Source organism: Caloenas nicobarica, chromosome 1, assembly GCF_036013445.1.
Source record: "Caloenas nicobarica isolate bCalNic1 chromosome 1, bCalNic1.hap1, whole genome shotgun sequence".
Lineage (NCBI taxonomy): Eukaryota > Metazoa > Chordata > Aves > Columbiformes > Columbidae > Caloenas > Caloenas nicobarica.
In genome coordinates, this window is record NC_088245.1 from 90,378,908 (window position 1) to 90,396,034 (window position 17,127).

The window sequence follows — 17,127 nt, forward strand, 5'->3', positions numbered from 1 at the left end:
TGGTTGGTCAGAAGATACTGATGGGAACTTCAAAATCATATGTAAGAAGGAAGCAAGAGTTATTTTCCTATGTTTACAATTAAGTCATGAGCAATCATATAGGATGAGTAACCTAAAATTAATCTAAAATTGGTATGAACTTAATCTCTGATCTAATACATTCTTAAATAAAAACATATTTCAGAGTTATTGTTTTCATTTTAAAATAGGAATCTCATTGGACCAATTAAACACTGACCCATATGCAAGCAGACTCAGTTGTGTGTGTTACTTCCTTATGCAATGACAAAAACATTAATCATTTTTCTATACAATAGAGGTAAGATTCTTTCAAAACACGAAAAATGGGTAGGAATATCACAATTTAATTACAGTTTACATGTCACTACAGAATGGCTATAACTAGCTATAGGTATAATGCTTGTTACTGTGAGTTAGAAATTTTATGCAGTCAGGAGATTTTATGAAGGGGTCACCTTTTCTGTGGCCCTTTCTCGGTGAAATGTCTTTGTATGATATGCCTTAACTGCGCAGGGTTGAACCGAATGACCCAGGACCTCTTCCTTGCAAAACACGTTTTGGAACCCATCTCTACTCATCTACAACTGCCCAGTGGCACTCGCAGCAACTGTACAGTGAACTAAGGGCAAAAGGGAAACTAATTTGCCTGAAAAATTCCTTCTACCAAGAAAATCCACAAGCCCTTTAAGAGTGGGTTTTATCTTGCTTGCAGCTGCTTTGTGGCAGATGCCAAACCTTGTCAGCCAAAGCATGCTAGGAGTGGAAATGCCACCATGGCCTCAACTCTTTCAAGACATTTTTGAACTGCTTAGAGAGTTGAAGTCCTGTCAACTTCCCACTGCAAGCTACTTAGAACAAGATATTCAGATAATCATTTCCAACTGCACGGGAACACTTGCCTGCTGTAGGACATCACAAAGAAAAGGGAAGAGAGTACGTACATTTAGAGCTCCTTCAAAATTATAATCCTATGACTGTATGGGTTGGATCTGTAGTCTTTATTACTGAAAGAGCAGACATATTCCAGCAAGGAAAAGTGTGCCTTTTTCTCTTTCTACTCTTTCTCTTCCAAATGTTCAAATACATTATTTCACTAGGGAGGTAAACCAAAGGAAAACTCAAGAAAAAAATCCCATGCTGAATTTCTCTCTCTAGTAACAGGAAACTGATGGCACTTGCACAGAATTTAATTGTGAAGTTAGTTAAGTTTTGGAACTCCAGAGGTCTTTGTGCAAAACTCTTCTTGCACATTGGATCTGACCTTTCGGGACAGCATAGTTAATTGCTCCAGAAAAGGAAAGAGACTTCTAGGTGGAAGGGATAAAATGCTTTATTATTGAAATCTTCTCAAATGAACCATGTCAATAATGCAAGAACCAAAGCATACAAACTGCTTATAAGCCACATGAAATGGCTGTAGCTCAAAAATGTTGAGAGATTTTCTGAACTGTTTCTTGTATTTGATGACCTTAGAGCTCTCTGGCATGAAGATTAGAACAGCGCTTGCTATGATTTATAACATGTTTTGCATCATGGGGGGGGAATTGAAAGAAAAAAGGTGCTATAACTGTGATTATTTTGAAAACAATGGCTCCTATGTTTATTAGTATAATGTTGCATTTGTTAGAATTTTTCTAATAAAATCTTAGCCTCTAAAAATATTTCTCGCTAACCAGAATAACAAAATACAACCAGAATACCAACTTTTAAAGACAGAAAAATCTACAAGCACTTCTGACAAGAAGGAATTCTTATTACTGTAGATCTGAGAAATATTGCAGTTCCCAGAAGTGGTTTTATGTTTTCATGTCAGCACAGTCTAGTGCCTGCTTTGCTATCTTTACTAAGTCAAAACCACCATTTGCTTTCTCTAATCTGAGGTTTTAAGTTAAGACTTTAATGTAAGAAAAGAAAAAGAAAATATGTTTTTTGCATTAACTGGTTCTGCCTAACTTTAAAAGTTACCATTTTTCAAAATAGGGAGACCAAGGCCCAAGAATTACTGTAAAATACTTTCTTTAAAAAGAAAAAAGTGCTAAATTTCTGAACAACATACTTCAAATATTACTGCCTACATATCACACTCTAATTTTTCTGAGACAGACTACACTACTTTTCTCAGGTAGTAGATTCAGAGTCATGGTATAATCTGGTTGGATTAAACAGTGAAGGACCATTCAATTCATCTCCATTTTCCTGGCAAATGCAGTGAACAGCAAATGGCACCCACGCTTTTGGCCATACACTTTAGCTTATTTGGTGGTTTCTGACAGAAGCAGAGCTCTTGACAGGATAGTGGCTTGAGAAACAAGTCTCCATTCGAAGAAATCATTCTTTAGATTCCTTCCTTATCTTCTCTGTGATCCTCTCCTTTTCACAAGACACTAAGTATATTTTCTTTTCAGGTACAGCACAGAGTACACAGTCATGTGTCTCTTTCTTCCTTTTTGTCCACAAATGAAGGTGAGAACATCAAGGATAGACTGACTACCTACTTTGCAATGCAGCATGGCTGCGGCATTGTGGCTGATCACGGCTGACGTAATAACTCTTAGAGCTTGCCTGAGCCTGAGCCAACCAAAACTGTGTTGGAGATCTGTTCTTGATGCAATATCTGCTTGAACAGGTTTTCCTACGCTTTGAAGTTGGCAGAGATTTTCTCCGGAGACATTCTTGGCCCCCTTATTTCTCCCCCTCCTTCCAGCAACTGGAGAGAGGTAAACACACATGATGAGAGTTGCATTTAGTGCTGAGGCGAGAGATTCTTTATCCTGACATCATCTTGATCTGGAACTTCGAAACTACCTGACAGTTCACCCCTCTTGAGTCACCAGAGCATACAGGGCCAGCCTAAAGTCACGCATTGTTCTGCCCTGGGATTTCTTCTAGCAGCTCCTCTGTTCCTTGGCGTATTCAGTTACGTAGTTGCATTTCTTTCCTATAATAATTAGCTGTATGGGTATGCTATCTCCTTAATGGCTTGGATTTTCACACAAGGCTGGCTATATAATGTCTCACGTTCCTTAAAGTACTGTCATCTGCGCTGGCTAGGAACTAGCTTTCCTTGTCCTTTTACGGATCTGGCTTAAGATACAGATGGTTGTTTTTACTGTAAATCCTGCGTCACTCCTGTTTGTGCCATGTTCCCTTGTTTTATAGAATTATTCAAAGAATACCGAGTGTATGTAACACTCCTGCAAAATGTTTCTGGATGGTCCTCAAAAAGTCTGCTTCTAAAATCACTTATTTTTGGCTTACTTTCAAGTCTGGAAGAAGCTTATCTTATTCTCAAGAGGACATGGATCCTTTTTGTAGTTCCTTGGATAATTGCTTATCCCTTCTTACAAGCTCTAAACTTAGGAAAACCTTCAATATGGCAAACCAAGAGGTACATAATGAGGAGGACTAGTCCACCTTGCCACTTGTTTGGCCAGAGAAGCAAGCCTTGGAAATTTCCTCTATTGAAATTAATTACTTCTGAGCCAAAATCTAGCATTACTCCTCTATTTGCCACCTCTTTCCACAGATTATCCAGAGAAAATTAAAGGAACTCATTCTAGAGCTAGATCACTGTGTGCTCTCGGAATTTTCTGGAGTTCGCTTTTATTTCTAGGATTACGGGAGAAAATTTATAAACTAAGTGTGCTAGGACAGCACTGAGAAGAGGCTTTTAAAAAGCAAACTGCTCTCGCTGCTCAGCTATAGAAATAATGCAAAGCAACACAGTGCCCTTCTAAGATGATCCCCAATTGCCTGCTTTGAAACCTCTTTCATACTGCGTGTGACGGAGGTTGTTGGCACGATCGGGACTGCTTATGCCAAGTGGTCAGACAGCTGTCCTCTCAAGTGCTAAATTCTGTTAATCCAAGTACTCTGCACCCTTTACTGCCCTGTTCTTGACAGCTGCAGCAGCTTATGAGGTGGACCTGTCAGAGAGGCCCTGCTAAGCCAGAATACGCTGTAGCCACTAAACTTAAAAAGCAGAAGCCTCTGATGGCAGAAGTGACCAGTAACAGCACCACAGAGCCCAAGTGCTAATTAGGGCAGCAATTTCTTGTTGCTCTGAACAGAAAGTTTGTTTAAATCTGACAGTGGCTGAGGCAGTCTGAGTGTTTAACAGGGTCAGTACTTTCTGCTTCTCTGGAGCAACCAGTCTGGTGTCTACTTCTGTATATCTAGAAGAAGCAGTTAAATTTTGCATAGTAAATTTACCATCTTTTCCTGCAAAGAAAATGCTTTGTGATTTTAGAAGAATAAACATTTTGCCTTTTTATGGTTTTATCAGTTAAGTTAGCCCCTCAGTTGGTATAAATCAATGTAGACCAAGTGATCTACCCTGATTTAAGAAATAAAACATGCAGAATTGTCTGCTTTTGCTCAGCATTCCATCTCTCTTTGGACACCAATTTTTCTTTGAAGAGACATTATTGTGTGAGCAGACAGTATTAGGGCATTCTTCCTCCCCGTGACTACAGTTTAGACACGCCACTGTCGTGTTTCAAACCATGAGAGGTATTTTGAACAAACAGCATACAATTGCTACAACTGGAATTCAGCTCTGAAAGCTTGGGCTAACATTCTGCTGCCTATGAGAACCATGTTGTGACCTAGATTATAAATAGTCACTACTTGAATTTTATGCAAGAAGCACTCAAACTCAAACCCCTTCAATAGTGCTGCGTCTTCTCTAAAACTGCAGTGATTATGTCCTTAGTTCTTGAACAATTCCTGTAGCACTCAAGATTTCCTTTGAAAATTTTCCTTCTGAATAATAATCAGATGCAATGTTTCATCTTTTATGAGATCCAGTAGAATTTAAATTTGAGATAATAGGATTGATTTTTCAGAACAAGATTTCAATTTAGAACTCATTACTAGAAAGTTACTGTCTGCACTGAAAGTATTACTAAACTACAGTAAAACAAGAAAGCTATATGCATAATTTCCAATTATGAAATATTTCTTCACCAAATAAAGCACAAGTGAAAGCTGCCAAGCTTTACAAATGAAATTCAATATTTTTCAGAGATACAGCAGCCAGCCAAGAATACGCCTGATTTTAAAAAAAGGTAACCCTCAACAGTATCACAAGAAGCATACTTAAAAGTGCATGTAATTTTCAAATATTGTGATTGTAGATGCAGATGAGGTACTTCTTTCCTCAGTGGTTAACTACATATATGGACAACACATCTTTTGTAATAAATTAAGATATGCAAAACACTGTTAGCATGTTTGCAAATCAGATACTGTTGTTAGGGAACAACAGTGATGTGTATCCACTGTTCTGATCTGATTTTATGAGTGGGGTCATTTTAATCATGCTTTGCTGCAAGTGTTTTTACAATATGTATTTAAAATGTGCATTTTTTAAATATACAGAACCTTTAGAATATTAATCCAGATTTTGTTTATTTAGTTATTAGCAGTTTGGCAGTGTAACCAGTAGGCTTGCCACTTGTGCATTATAAAAGCAAGGGAGAAATGAGAATGAGCAAATGGCAGGAAAGAATTTATAACTGACATAATATGTTCCAATCCAAATACCTGATCTGTAGGAAGACAGAAGCAGCTATGCTTGTTTTCTATAGGGTTGGAGCAGAAGCACAGACATTAGGGAGAGTACTTGACAGACTAAGTTCCAGAGCAATACTGGTCATGCTTACAACAGACTGAATGTTTGATGCATTCTGTCCTTGAAGTTATCTTAGAGAAAATATGAATTTAGCACAGGAAATTGGAAGAAAGCTTACACTTCTCTTCCCAATTGCATTTCTGAGCAGTTCAAATCTAAGAGGAACTGACATGCTGCTGGATGGACCATACCTGGTGAACTTGTGCCAGCTCCACCTCTAGCCTTGCTGATCTTTTAATATAGCCAGTCTTAGTGGTAGCATACTTAGGTTTTGGAGCTTTAATTGTGAGCTGGGTGACAGAATCTGGGAGAGATGCTTCCAGTTCACAGAGACCTAAGAAATACAAATAGCAACTAAGTAATGCAGTGGTGGGGACAAAAATTTGAGTTTTGTTAACATTTTAAGTAAATATCTCATATAAACTAAGTCTTCCTCACCTGCAAAGGTGTTAAGATAGATGTTTTCCACCACATAGTGTTCAGAATGGTTGTCTGGGAAATAACCAGTTTTAGACAAAGGAGCGTATGTTTGTGATCCAAAGTCAGTATAATCTTTGATGATATCTCGTCTCTCCAGCTTCCCCATTGCATTCTTCTTGCTCTTGGCTATCAGCTTCCTGAGCACTGAAAAGAAAATACAAATATGAGAAGGTTCTTCATACGAATAGTTCTAAAAAAGCCATATCTTCAGAAATTCACAAGAGCTTTGGCTAGTTAATATAAAAACATGACCTGTTTGATCAGAACAAAGGCTGGTCATGAATATGCATATTGTGGATGCAACCTGTTCACTCTTGAATAAAGACTGCAATCTTGTGAAAATAGAAATGGCTTGTCCAAAAACTAAGTCTCATACTACTCTCTCCCTGTCTTTCAAACTTACTCAGTGCATAGTCATGCTGAATCTTTTTTATTTTCTCTTCTTTAGCCTTCTGATGATTGTGCCAGTGGTCATCCAAGCGCTTGGCATCCAGCTCATTCTGATTCTCCACTCGCCTCTGCAGCAGCTTCTTTAAGACTTCCAGTCGAATCTCCTGCAATCTGCACGGAAAGAAAAGGCCAGGTATGAACTACTGCACTCTGCAGTGTTCTGTGCAATCCTGTCATCATCAAATCCTACATACCAACTGACTACTTTACACGTAGTTCATATTGCATAGCTTATATTTAATCTTTCATTTTAAAAAGTGAGTTTAGCACTGATGAAAAGTATTGTGGCAGCAGTCTCTTGTATTAAATTTAACAAAAATACCCCTTCCCAAAATCAAGGGATTTTCACAGAAGTCAAAAGCCTTGTACCTTTCGGCCTGTCCCCTAAACCTTCTTGTTCCTTCCCTATTCAGCCAATAATTACATAAACAGTATAACTGGACTCCTACTTTTCTATTTCCTGTTCTCTAAAGGCCCACTCCTTCCTCTCCATAGCATCCATCATTTTCCTCCTCTTTGCGACTTGTGAGGCATTCACCATGGGTGGAAGAGTTGCTTCCCATGCACGTCTTTCCCGGGCACGTTCAATCATCTCCACCTCAGCTAGTCCTGCTGGCAGCCCCCGACCTTACAAGGACAAGAAACAGTAGCTCGTTAGAAGAATGGTGAATTCAGCAAATCACCACCACCAAAAAGTATTACAGAGCTGTATAAGGACAAGCCCATATGTTAAACACAAGCGTAAGTGTCAACAGCCATAAGTAAATACTTCTAAGGCCAGTAAAATTCTCCAGTATGAGGAACAGTACGACCTGCAGTTGCTATAGCTTAGTTGACATCAACGCTAACACTTCATTCTTCTACTGCAGGCTGCAAAGGAGGAAAAACTTTTCCAACAATACACTTTCTGAGAATGAGCACTTTGTTTGGTGTGTCCGGTGTCCAACATTATTGCAGATGAGACACTGGGAGATGAGAATCACAGGTATATTCTGACACAGCACTGTTTGTACTGGGTTTTTTTTACTGATGTCTAACTCAGAACAGCTGAAGAGCAGTAGGTAAATGGAAAAACTGCTCCTAGCTCGTATTAGTAAAAATATGATCTTTTTAGATTGATTTCTAAACTCTTTATGACATGCCCCAGAACAGCACTATTAAGTAGGAAAATATCGTAGCTATTGCAGAAATAAACAAAATAATGTACCTCAAAGGAAGACAACAAAAGGCTGCCAAAACTGGCAATAGACTTGAAACCTGACATTGAAAAAAAAAGAACCTCCTGCTAAGGAGGTGACATGATTATTATCATTTATGTTGATTTCACAACTCACCCCAAGTGAGTGTAGCGAGTGTTAGAAGTTCAGGGACTGAGCCACCAGGAACTACATATTCAGGGGAATAAGGGTCCGTCTGGGCTTCACCATCCCTGTAATCTGTCTGTATGCCTAGCGTTCGGAACCCAGGACCAAAGACCTCCTGGTCTCTTGTAGCTGAATGGACATAGGGCTCTGTCCTAGAAGATGCAAGATGGAAGAACATTTGTCACATTCATTTAAAAAACCAAACCAAACCAAACCAAACAGAAACACAACATTAAGTCAAAGGTATTAACAGGATATCCAGATGTGTTTTGTTTTAACTTAACATTGCCCCCATTGATGTTAGCTCCATTATCTTTAGTAAAAGCAGACTCTGAAACCTCCCTCTTTAGGTAAACAATCCAGAAACCTTCTGGTTTCAGCTCTCATAAGTTATTACATGCAAATCTTCTCTATGCATCCATGGGCACAAAAAGTAACAAATGCTTGACTGTAAAGTGAAATAGGACTGCTTGAATTTAGCTTACATGTTTGTTTTTCCAGCAATTCCAGAACAGAAATTCTGTTCTGATGTAAGCAACTGCAACTTCCATTGGCTGTACTAGGAACTGAATCTTCTTAGATCCCCACTGAAAACCACACTAGACTATTTCATGGATGCTCTACACCCCTGAACAGTATTGCAACTATCACAGACACTGGAATAAAATATTGCAAGATTTTCCAACAATATTGTTGTATTGGAGAATCTTCTTTGCATCAGTAGGATTCAGAGACGCTTGGCCTTCTGTTTCAGGCCTCATAATCAACACACTTGAGGCACATGTCCTTTACCCACAAAGCACTACCTATATACTGCAAGCAAATTCTGAAGCAATCAGTCACCTGTTTCCTCAGGAATTCTCAATGGTGAACAAACCCTTACCTCTTAACAAGATTTTCCTGTTGTTTCATTATGAAAAATATCAGTCTTCAGCTAAATAGTTTCCCAATCTTTTTTCTGGTGAGATGTGACCCATTACAACAGTAATGTTCCAGAACTCACTACTTACTTTGCCATTGGGTAAGCAATATTTAGTGGAAGCAGCATATTAGAAGGGATGAGAGGTCTGAAAAGAGAGAATGCCAATGTAAGATATCAACCAACAGCATAAAAGATCATTACGGTTTAGAAAAACTGCAGTCCACTAATTTCACTGGAGTTACACTGATTTTGCACCACTCAGATTCTGTAGTTGCATGTTTAAGATTTGTGCCTGAATGTTAAGTAATTATGTCATAGCTAAGGAGTAGCAGGGATGGTTTCACCAGTAGGACTGTTATTCTTCTGTCAAAGCAGAAAGCGGAATTGCAAAATAAGACAATAATTAAAAAAGGTTAGTCTTGAGTGTTCTCACAGCATTTGGTGCATGTTTCACTAATTAGTTGACTTTTTTCACTTTGAGCTTTTGAGAGAGTATTTTCAATAACTTCTTCAAATACTGAAATGAATTCCTACAATCAGCTGGTAAGGTAAACTGTTTTGGACTTATCTAATTTGATTGTTTCCTTTTTTGTAGTATTTTATGAAGTATCTTGAAAGTGATATGGGCTCATCAACATATTAATACCTTCTTTGGCATTCTTAGAGTTCGCATATTGCAGTTCACTATCAATTTCCCTTAGCCTTTGAGAGACTTCAAAGCTTAACTTCAATTTGAAAAATATAACACCATCTTTGTTCTTTTGTTGTTGTTGTTGTTAAAGAAGCCAGAAAGAACTCCAATTTATTAAACTGGGCAATTTTTTTTTATATTTAAGGTGGACATATTGTCCAATAGCTGCTGACTATAATAGTGAATGTAATTCAAAGTATATGTGACTAAGCTGAGAATGTTTGTATGCTAGCTGTTGGTTCAGATCTTGAGTCCATTGCTGACCTGCAGTGTCATTCTGGAAGGAGCAGAGCAGTCCTGCAGTAGGGGACATTGATAAAACGTTGATAAAGGATTCTCTTCGCTCTCTTCCTGCTCCTGGCAAAAACAGGGAGTTAAAAGGCTCCTTCTTAAGAAGGCACCTTTCCAGGAGTCTGGAGAACCACAATGGCTTTGTGAGCGTCTTCTTCCTTTGTGTAGGAGGATCTACCGCCCAAAGGTTTCTACAAATAATTATTAAGTACAGAATACCTGGTACATTTGCTCATATGGTAACTCATTTCCTGAGAATTCTGGCATAGTGTGAATTTTAAAAGATTTTGAGATTTAAGATTTGGTTAATATTTAGATTTTCCATAGCAGTGATAAAAGAACTGACAGAAAAAATAAGGCTCTGGCATTTATTTAGGTGCTCTTTAAACTGCACAAAAGCAAGCTTCTGAACTCTGTTCCAAATCAGTTCATTCCTTACCGTGCAAAATATTTGTAGCGATTCCTTCCACTAACTTCAGGATCTTCATACACAATTTGAGGTATTTGAAGACAAGATTGAGCTCTAAAAGTCAAAATACAGGGTATCATTTAAGAAGTACATTCAGAGCAGTTCTGATATTTTTTCCTTGTGCTTTTTTTTTTTTTGAAATCTCTCTCTCTACTGTGGTTGCACAATCAAACACACACACTACAAATTCCACAAAATCCCCATACTTATACAAGCAATTATATTTTGCTTTTTTCATACTTACATATATCACAAAACATTTTGACACTTCCTGTATATTTCCCACTACATGTGGGTAAAAAATGGTCATTTGCTGCCTTTAATAAAACTTTCTTATGTACTTGTCATGAAAAGGATTGGCCACTTGTAAATGCTTGACCATGTAAAGCAAACTGCTTTTATTGGGAGTGGAGGAGAAAGCTCATTTCCCTACAAGTGTAAAGCTTTCCATAACAGAAAATATGTGTAAAGGAGTAGAATTAACAAAGAGGAAGACTACCACTTTCTACCTTTCAAAAGTAGCTAAAGATATTTTAAGCAAATGTGGAAAATTTTAGAATCAGCAATTTCAATCTGAATTCTCCAATAAAGTAGAAAAAACAGGATGACCATGTGAATGTTTCAAACCCCATGCTGGAACAAGCAAATCTTTTACAATAACAGTCTCTCTTTTTTTTTCCCCCATTTTGTATTCCAAGTAGGCAGACTTGTTTAAATTTTTCACTATAACATCTTGGAGGGTTTTCTTTATTTTAAAGCTTTGGAAGACCATGAGGTAGACCTCATTAAGGCAGTCTGTGAGAGAATGGGTAGAATTGAGTCCTTTGAAAGCTACACATCAGGATTGCTGTTTGATGCCACGACCACTTTATACTCCAGTCTTACTCTTCTCAACATGCAAGGCGGCTAAAGACAAGAAATAGCAGCTCTTAAAAAAAAAAAAAAAAAAGCCCATATCATGCCATTAAGGTAAGTCATTTCCTTAAGATATATATAAGGCAAGTCCTGAAGGTCATGCTTTTCATAAGATCGTTTTTGTCAGCTTGTAAGAATCCTGACCTCAGATGTATGGGATTGGGATTGTGGGTGCTGGAGTTGGTTGCTGCTGCCTAATTTTAAATACAGAGGTATATTTACAGGGGGCAATACATAACGTTGTTTGACAGCTGGGATCAAAACAGAGGACTGCATGCTGAGATCAGTTGTCTTCAAAGATTGCATCTAAGCCCTGCAAGCTGTGCTGTGGAACTCGGAGAGCCACAGTATGGTTACCTGTTACAGCAAAGCCTATAGAGAGATGTTTCATTCACCTCCCCGAGGTACAGTTTACTGCCAAGGTAAAGTCATCTCTTCCCAGTGCTTTCAGTCATATCACATAACAAAAGAGAGGGGAATGTTTCGAGATGCAGGGTGGTAACCTGAGATACTTGTTCAGCACTAATCAACCTATTATTGTGAAGTTGTGTTTGTAATTCAAAGGAGATATTATCATTGAGCTGATGGCCAGTTCCACTAGCTGACTCCTTATGTATCAGATCGTTGCTCTATCCAGATGGATTTGTGTTTCATTCAGCACAGGTGGGCACTTATTCTTATGATCTAACTTTATTAGCATAAGCTGTTCATCCTATTATGGTGTAGTTATAGGCACAATGGGAACCCAGCGAAATAGCCCCTTTTATTCCACAGACCGTGCCTCTTCCATGTCCTTGACTTACATCTGCTGACCTTGCTGAAATAAATGAGCATTTATTCCTGGTAACCTTGCAGAGGCAATGCAACGACTGAGAAGACAGCTGGGAAATATTCTATCTTCTGTATCAGCAACACTGTCAGTCAGTGCAGGTTGAAAGAGAGGGGATGTATTTCTCATTTTTTGATAATTGCAAGACATTTTGCAAATATGCGTTGTTGAAATTTAAATCAATTTTAAAGCAGCGCAGGTGTCAACAAGACACTGACGTTTTTGTGTGCTGGGGACAGTTTGAAATGCTGAAATAATGATTTTTTAAAGGGCTCCAAAATTCTTATTTTATTATGGAAATGAGAAGAGTATGCTTTTGAAACTGAACAAAACCAGGTGTGAAACCCACTGTATCACTCTTAAACATCTTTGATTACTGCCTGGCATGTGGTAGAAATCAGTTACCAGTAACCCCAGAGCATGTGTCATCTGAAAAGCCCATGGTCTGAAGTTAGCTTGTTAATGCAGCAAAAACCTCTGAGAATAACTACCCAGGCTGATGCCTGCAGTACTGAATACAGCTACAAGAGGACTCCAAAAAACAGTGTGGCAAAACACATAAATGTTTGGGTTTTGTCCTTTAATATTTGCTGAATCAGAAGCCCAAATTGTAACTCCAGGAGAAAGTTCAACTAAGAAATCCCTGCACTAAAAATGTGGTGTCCTGGTTCAGGCCCCATGCACCCTTGAATGAGCAACAAAAGCAATCTAACAAGCTGCAACTACATAGGACTAAAAGGAAATAGCTCCTGCTGAAGTAACACACGAGTCACTGAAGTCTTCATAACTTATCTGATCTGTAAGAGATTGAAATAACTCTCTTCTCTTTCACAGCAACCGCTGCAAAGCAGATAGCACAGGGATGAAGGAATGTGCAACATCCACCCTGTAAGAAACAGATGGGCAACCATACTCCACAACAGCTGCAATCTCTTAAGTTCAAGGGAAATATAAGTAGGAGCAAATTGCAGTCATCTCCACTTCAGTGTGCATGGGTTTTTGTTGGTTTTGTTTGTATGCTTGTTTTAAATTATCCAACCGTAGAACACTTACGCAGCAAGCTGCTGAAGAGCCTCCAGGCGCTGCTGAGACCCCCCTCTCCATCGTCGGTCAATAAATAGAGGCACTGGATCTTTGCTCTCCAAGAACAGACTGTAGCCTGGGAAATGGATCAAGCTATTGAACATGCTTCTGAACCTTGGTGCATTTACCTAATGTTTATGTGGACACAAAGAAGAGAGGCAGTGATTTAGCAATTTCAAATAGCATTAAAGAGATCAGAATTTCAGCTCGCTGTGATTTACAGGACTGCACATTTGGGATGGGGAAAGAAGGCAGCATACATATGCTAATGATGTCAGCTGGTTAGATGGTACTTCTCAAGATGTGGAACATACCAGACTAGCGGCAGATGCACAGATATGTCTTCTGGCTGTTCTCCAGTGTCTAAACTTATACCTTAAATCAAAGGGTCTAATGGTTTGTTACATAAAGAAGTTAGTGTGCAGTAACTGCAAATGTGCAGTAATGAGAACTGCTAGCACATTACCCCATGTAACTCCTTCCTATTTCATGTGCTTTAGAAATGAAGTAACATATTCTACTTACAGAGTGAAGTTACATTATTTTATACTGTAACAGTTTTAGCATGTGTTAAAAAAAATTTGACAGGAGTTGGAACACAAAAGTGGTCACATTAAAAATCCACACCCTTCCTTCTAAGCACTGATTTCCCTGTGTAGATATGCCTTACATCTCTAAATTTATGGTTGCCAATAAATCTTTGCAATCGTGACTAAAGGATAAGCAATGTGGCTATATTGGCTTGAGCTTCTGTGATCCTGAAATCGGATTTGAATTGTGAATCGCTCCTTTCATTTCAGTGGGTGCTAACTCAGATGCATCTAGGGTAGTGGTGACATTTCAAGGATACTAACTTGCCAGAAAGTGAGTATCAGATGACAACCTGGGCAACCTGCTATGAGTAGCTGCTTGCTGTGCATGAGCCTGCATTTTTGTTTCATTTCTGTTGAAAGTGAATTCAACTTTGAAGAGTCTGGAAAACCCTATAAACTAATACTATTACAACCCCTGTCCACTTCATTTTATGATGCTATTGACTAAGAATTCAAAGTTGTATTGTTTTGTACTGCACATTATGCACTTGCTGACTCATATGCTTAAAACATATTTTATGCAAGTCAGTCTGTCACCATACCCATCCACAACATTACACTTTTGTCATGACAATAGTGACTCTGTATGGCTGTTTACTTTGTCTGTTAACACAGCCATATTGTTGTAAGGATCTCTATGATGACAGGCAATGTTTCCAGCTCCATGTGTATGTCTCTCTACAGAGAGGCAAACGCACATTTTATTCATGTAGATACAAGAAAGAGTCTGAGATAATGGAGTAAGAGACATTCTTCAGAAAAATGTTTCTTGATTCTATTGCTGGAAAGCTGCTCAGGGATTTTTTCCTCGCTGGACAGGAATGGAGTTTCAGAGTTCAGAATATCTGCCTTGCAGGCTCAGTCAAGTGCAGAGCTTCAGGACCAATTCAATGTGCACTTGTACCAAGTCTGTTTTCCTTTGCCATCCTACCTATATGCAGCCTGTCCAGCCATCAGTCAATGCTGTCTAAACGCATGACTGTAACACCCACAGACATGCACTAGCTGGTTTCAAACTAGCTAGAGTGAATACTGATTGCAGGGGAACAAATGCAGTAGGGAGTTAAGCACGGGCTAACTAGCTAGCATGAGCTTCCTAGCTAACTAGGAATTTAAATTGCGCTAACCTAGTATGAATAATAAGGATGGGTTTGCAGTCTTTACAGGCTGCTTAGGTATTGCTACCTAGTTCATTTCAAACTAAGTATGCTACTTTGAGCTGTAGTCTAAGTATATCCCAAGCAAAGTGAGGAGGGATGTGAAATAGCACATTTTAACAGCTCTGCTTGAACAACAGCCCAACAACTGTCCAGTTATTTTACTAGATCTTAATAACATATACAAGCTATTGTTAACAGCATTTAGAGATATTCTATTAAAAACACTGACAATACAGTTTAGGAAATTACTCAGAACATGAAACCAAGCGTTTCTAGGCTGCTGCTACAGAGTCACCCTCAGTCAGCAATCATGGTTACTCTCTGTGTTCAGTCTCATTTTAGATAAAACTGCTTTGTTTGCTTTGTATTTTGCTGTTTTAAGAGAGCTTAGAACTGAGACAGTCTTTTCACCCATGTGTATGCACACACACAAAAATATAAGGTGCACGTGTGAGTTATCTTTGGCCAACACCTACCACTTGATCACCAACAAGCTGAACATGGATATTTGACTTTGAATGGTCCTTCTCACTTGATTGTGTGTACAGAGGGTCTGAAAGATAAGTGAACAAATGGAACTAGTTACATATTCGAGGAATTGGTGTGAATCGTCAGGCTCTACTTCCTTCTTTAAAAGTCGGTCCATAAGAGAGCATAGAACAAACTACGAAAGAAAAAAAAAATGGAATATGTGTCTCCTTATCAAAGAAATTCCACCATCCCCAAATGAGCTTTAGAGTTGAAATACTACTGTTCAGCAGAACATGCACATGACTAAAGAAAAATCTACTTTCTTTGGAAGCACTGCCAACTTAAATGGAAAATGAAGACACGAAACAGAAAAAAGAAAGCATGGTTCAGTGGTAATTAGTGGAAATATCATACTGTACATGATGCTCCCCTCTGGGATACAGAGCGAGTGCTGGCTTTCCTCCAGCTTGCCAGTATTTCACAGTCCCAAGCCTCTCCTCGCTTCTGGTAACTTCATTACTGCTGCCAACACTAACGCTTCGCCAGTCTGTGGCTGTGCCCAGCTCCTGGGGCAGCACCCATCCTCCCGGCTCCAAACCTGCCTTCCCCGCCTAGCTAGTGGCGGGTGGCTCAGTGAGCGACCCTGGGCCAGCTCTGGCCGTGCACCTCGTCCCGCACGGCGGCCAGGGGGACCGGCCTGTGCCCTCTGGCCGGCAGCGGAGGCCCGGGCAGCGGCGGGACGCCTGCTCGGGCAGCCCGACCGCTTCACGACCCGCAGACCGTCCCCTCCAGCACTTAACTCCCCGCCCCAGGCCCGGCCGGCCTCGCCGGACGCGGCCTCCCCCCGCGCAGGAGGGTGTCGGGCCTGGTCGCACCGGGCCCCTCGCCCCGGAGGCGGCAGGCGGGGCAGGGGGCACGGGGAGAACATTGCCCCTCCCGGCCGGTCCCGGTACCGTAAAGGCAGTCGAAGGTCCGGCCGGGAGCCATCTGGCCGCAGCGCTCGCCCCCGAGTGGGGCCGGCACCGCGCCGGCCACCGTGCGGCTCATGGCGCCAGCCGGGCGACACCGCCTGCCGTTCCCATGGCGACCGCCGGCGGGTGGGGCGGGGCGGCAGGGGCGGGGCCATGGAAGGCCACGCCCCCTACGGTGGGGTGGCGGCGGCTCCTCGGGCACTTGCCCGCGGGAAGCTTCGGCTTTCGGGTGTTCGCCCGCCGCGTCCGGCTTGCCCCTGCCTGCCCCAGATCCCCGTGGCTGGGGCTTGCGTCTTGTCTTTAATCGTTCCCCACCGCCGGGCCCCGTGCACACCCCGCGGTCAGCTTCCCCCTTTTCCCCGCTGTGATCGCGCTCTCCCAAGGGAAGGGTGGCGATGAGCCCGTGTCATGGGCTGCGCGGTGAAAACGGGCATGGGGGGGTGTCGGTGGTTTGAGGAGGGAATGATCGGCTAAGGGGGGAGAGCAGGACCTGGATATTTTTGCTTCTTAACAGCTCTTGCTCAAGTTGCTTTAAGTGATGCTCTCCAGTTCCCCTGCATCCTGGCTTAGTGCTTAAGAAAATCGGTTTAACGATTGCAGTGGGGGACTGGATTCAAGCCTGGATATTTTTATTCCTGGCTCTGTTTATTAATGCTTAGGACTTTTGCTGCCATAAAGTGTTGAAAATGGGCTTGATATTTACCTCCCAGAGAGGCCACAGGTATTTTTGCATTTGTAAAGCACCTGGAGAGACCTGCACAAAGCATTACAAATAAACATTA

General features: G+C 40.6%; 1 protein-coding gene across 3 annotated transcripts in view; it reads right to left on the reverse strand.

The window, feature by feature from the left end:
- The window catches only part of CFAP91 (cilia and flagella associated protein 91), a 32,816-nt gene extending 16,369 nt beyond the window's left edge, over positions 1–16,447 (reverse strand). For all 3 annotated transcript variants that reach the window (XM_065642501.1, XM_065642492.1, XM_065642483.1), the window contains exons 1-10: positions 16,328–16,447; positions 15,380–15,456; positions 13,121–13,278; positions 10,294–10,377; positions 8,961–9,017; positions 7,921–8,102; positions 7,036–7,213; positions 6,540–6,697; positions 6,095–6,280; positions 5,848–5,990 (exon numbers count right to left, since the gene is read on the reverse strand). In XM_065642501.1, the coding sequence (XP_065498573.1) occupies positions 5,848–5,990; positions 6,095–6,280; positions 6,540–6,697; positions 7,036–7,213; positions 7,921–8,102; positions 8,961–9,017; positions 10,294–10,377; positions 13,121–13,278; positions 15,380–15,456; positions 16,328–16,421 (1,317 nt within the window). In that variant the 5' untranslated portion in view covers positions 16,422–16,447. The remainder of the gene's footprint in view (positions 1–5,847; positions 5,991–6,094; positions 6,281–6,539; positions 6,698–7,035; positions 7,214–7,920; positions 8,103–8,960; positions 9,018–10,293; positions 10,378–13,120; positions 13,279–15,379; positions 15,457–16,327) is intronic.
- Positions 16,448–17,127: the final 680 nt, after the last annotated feature.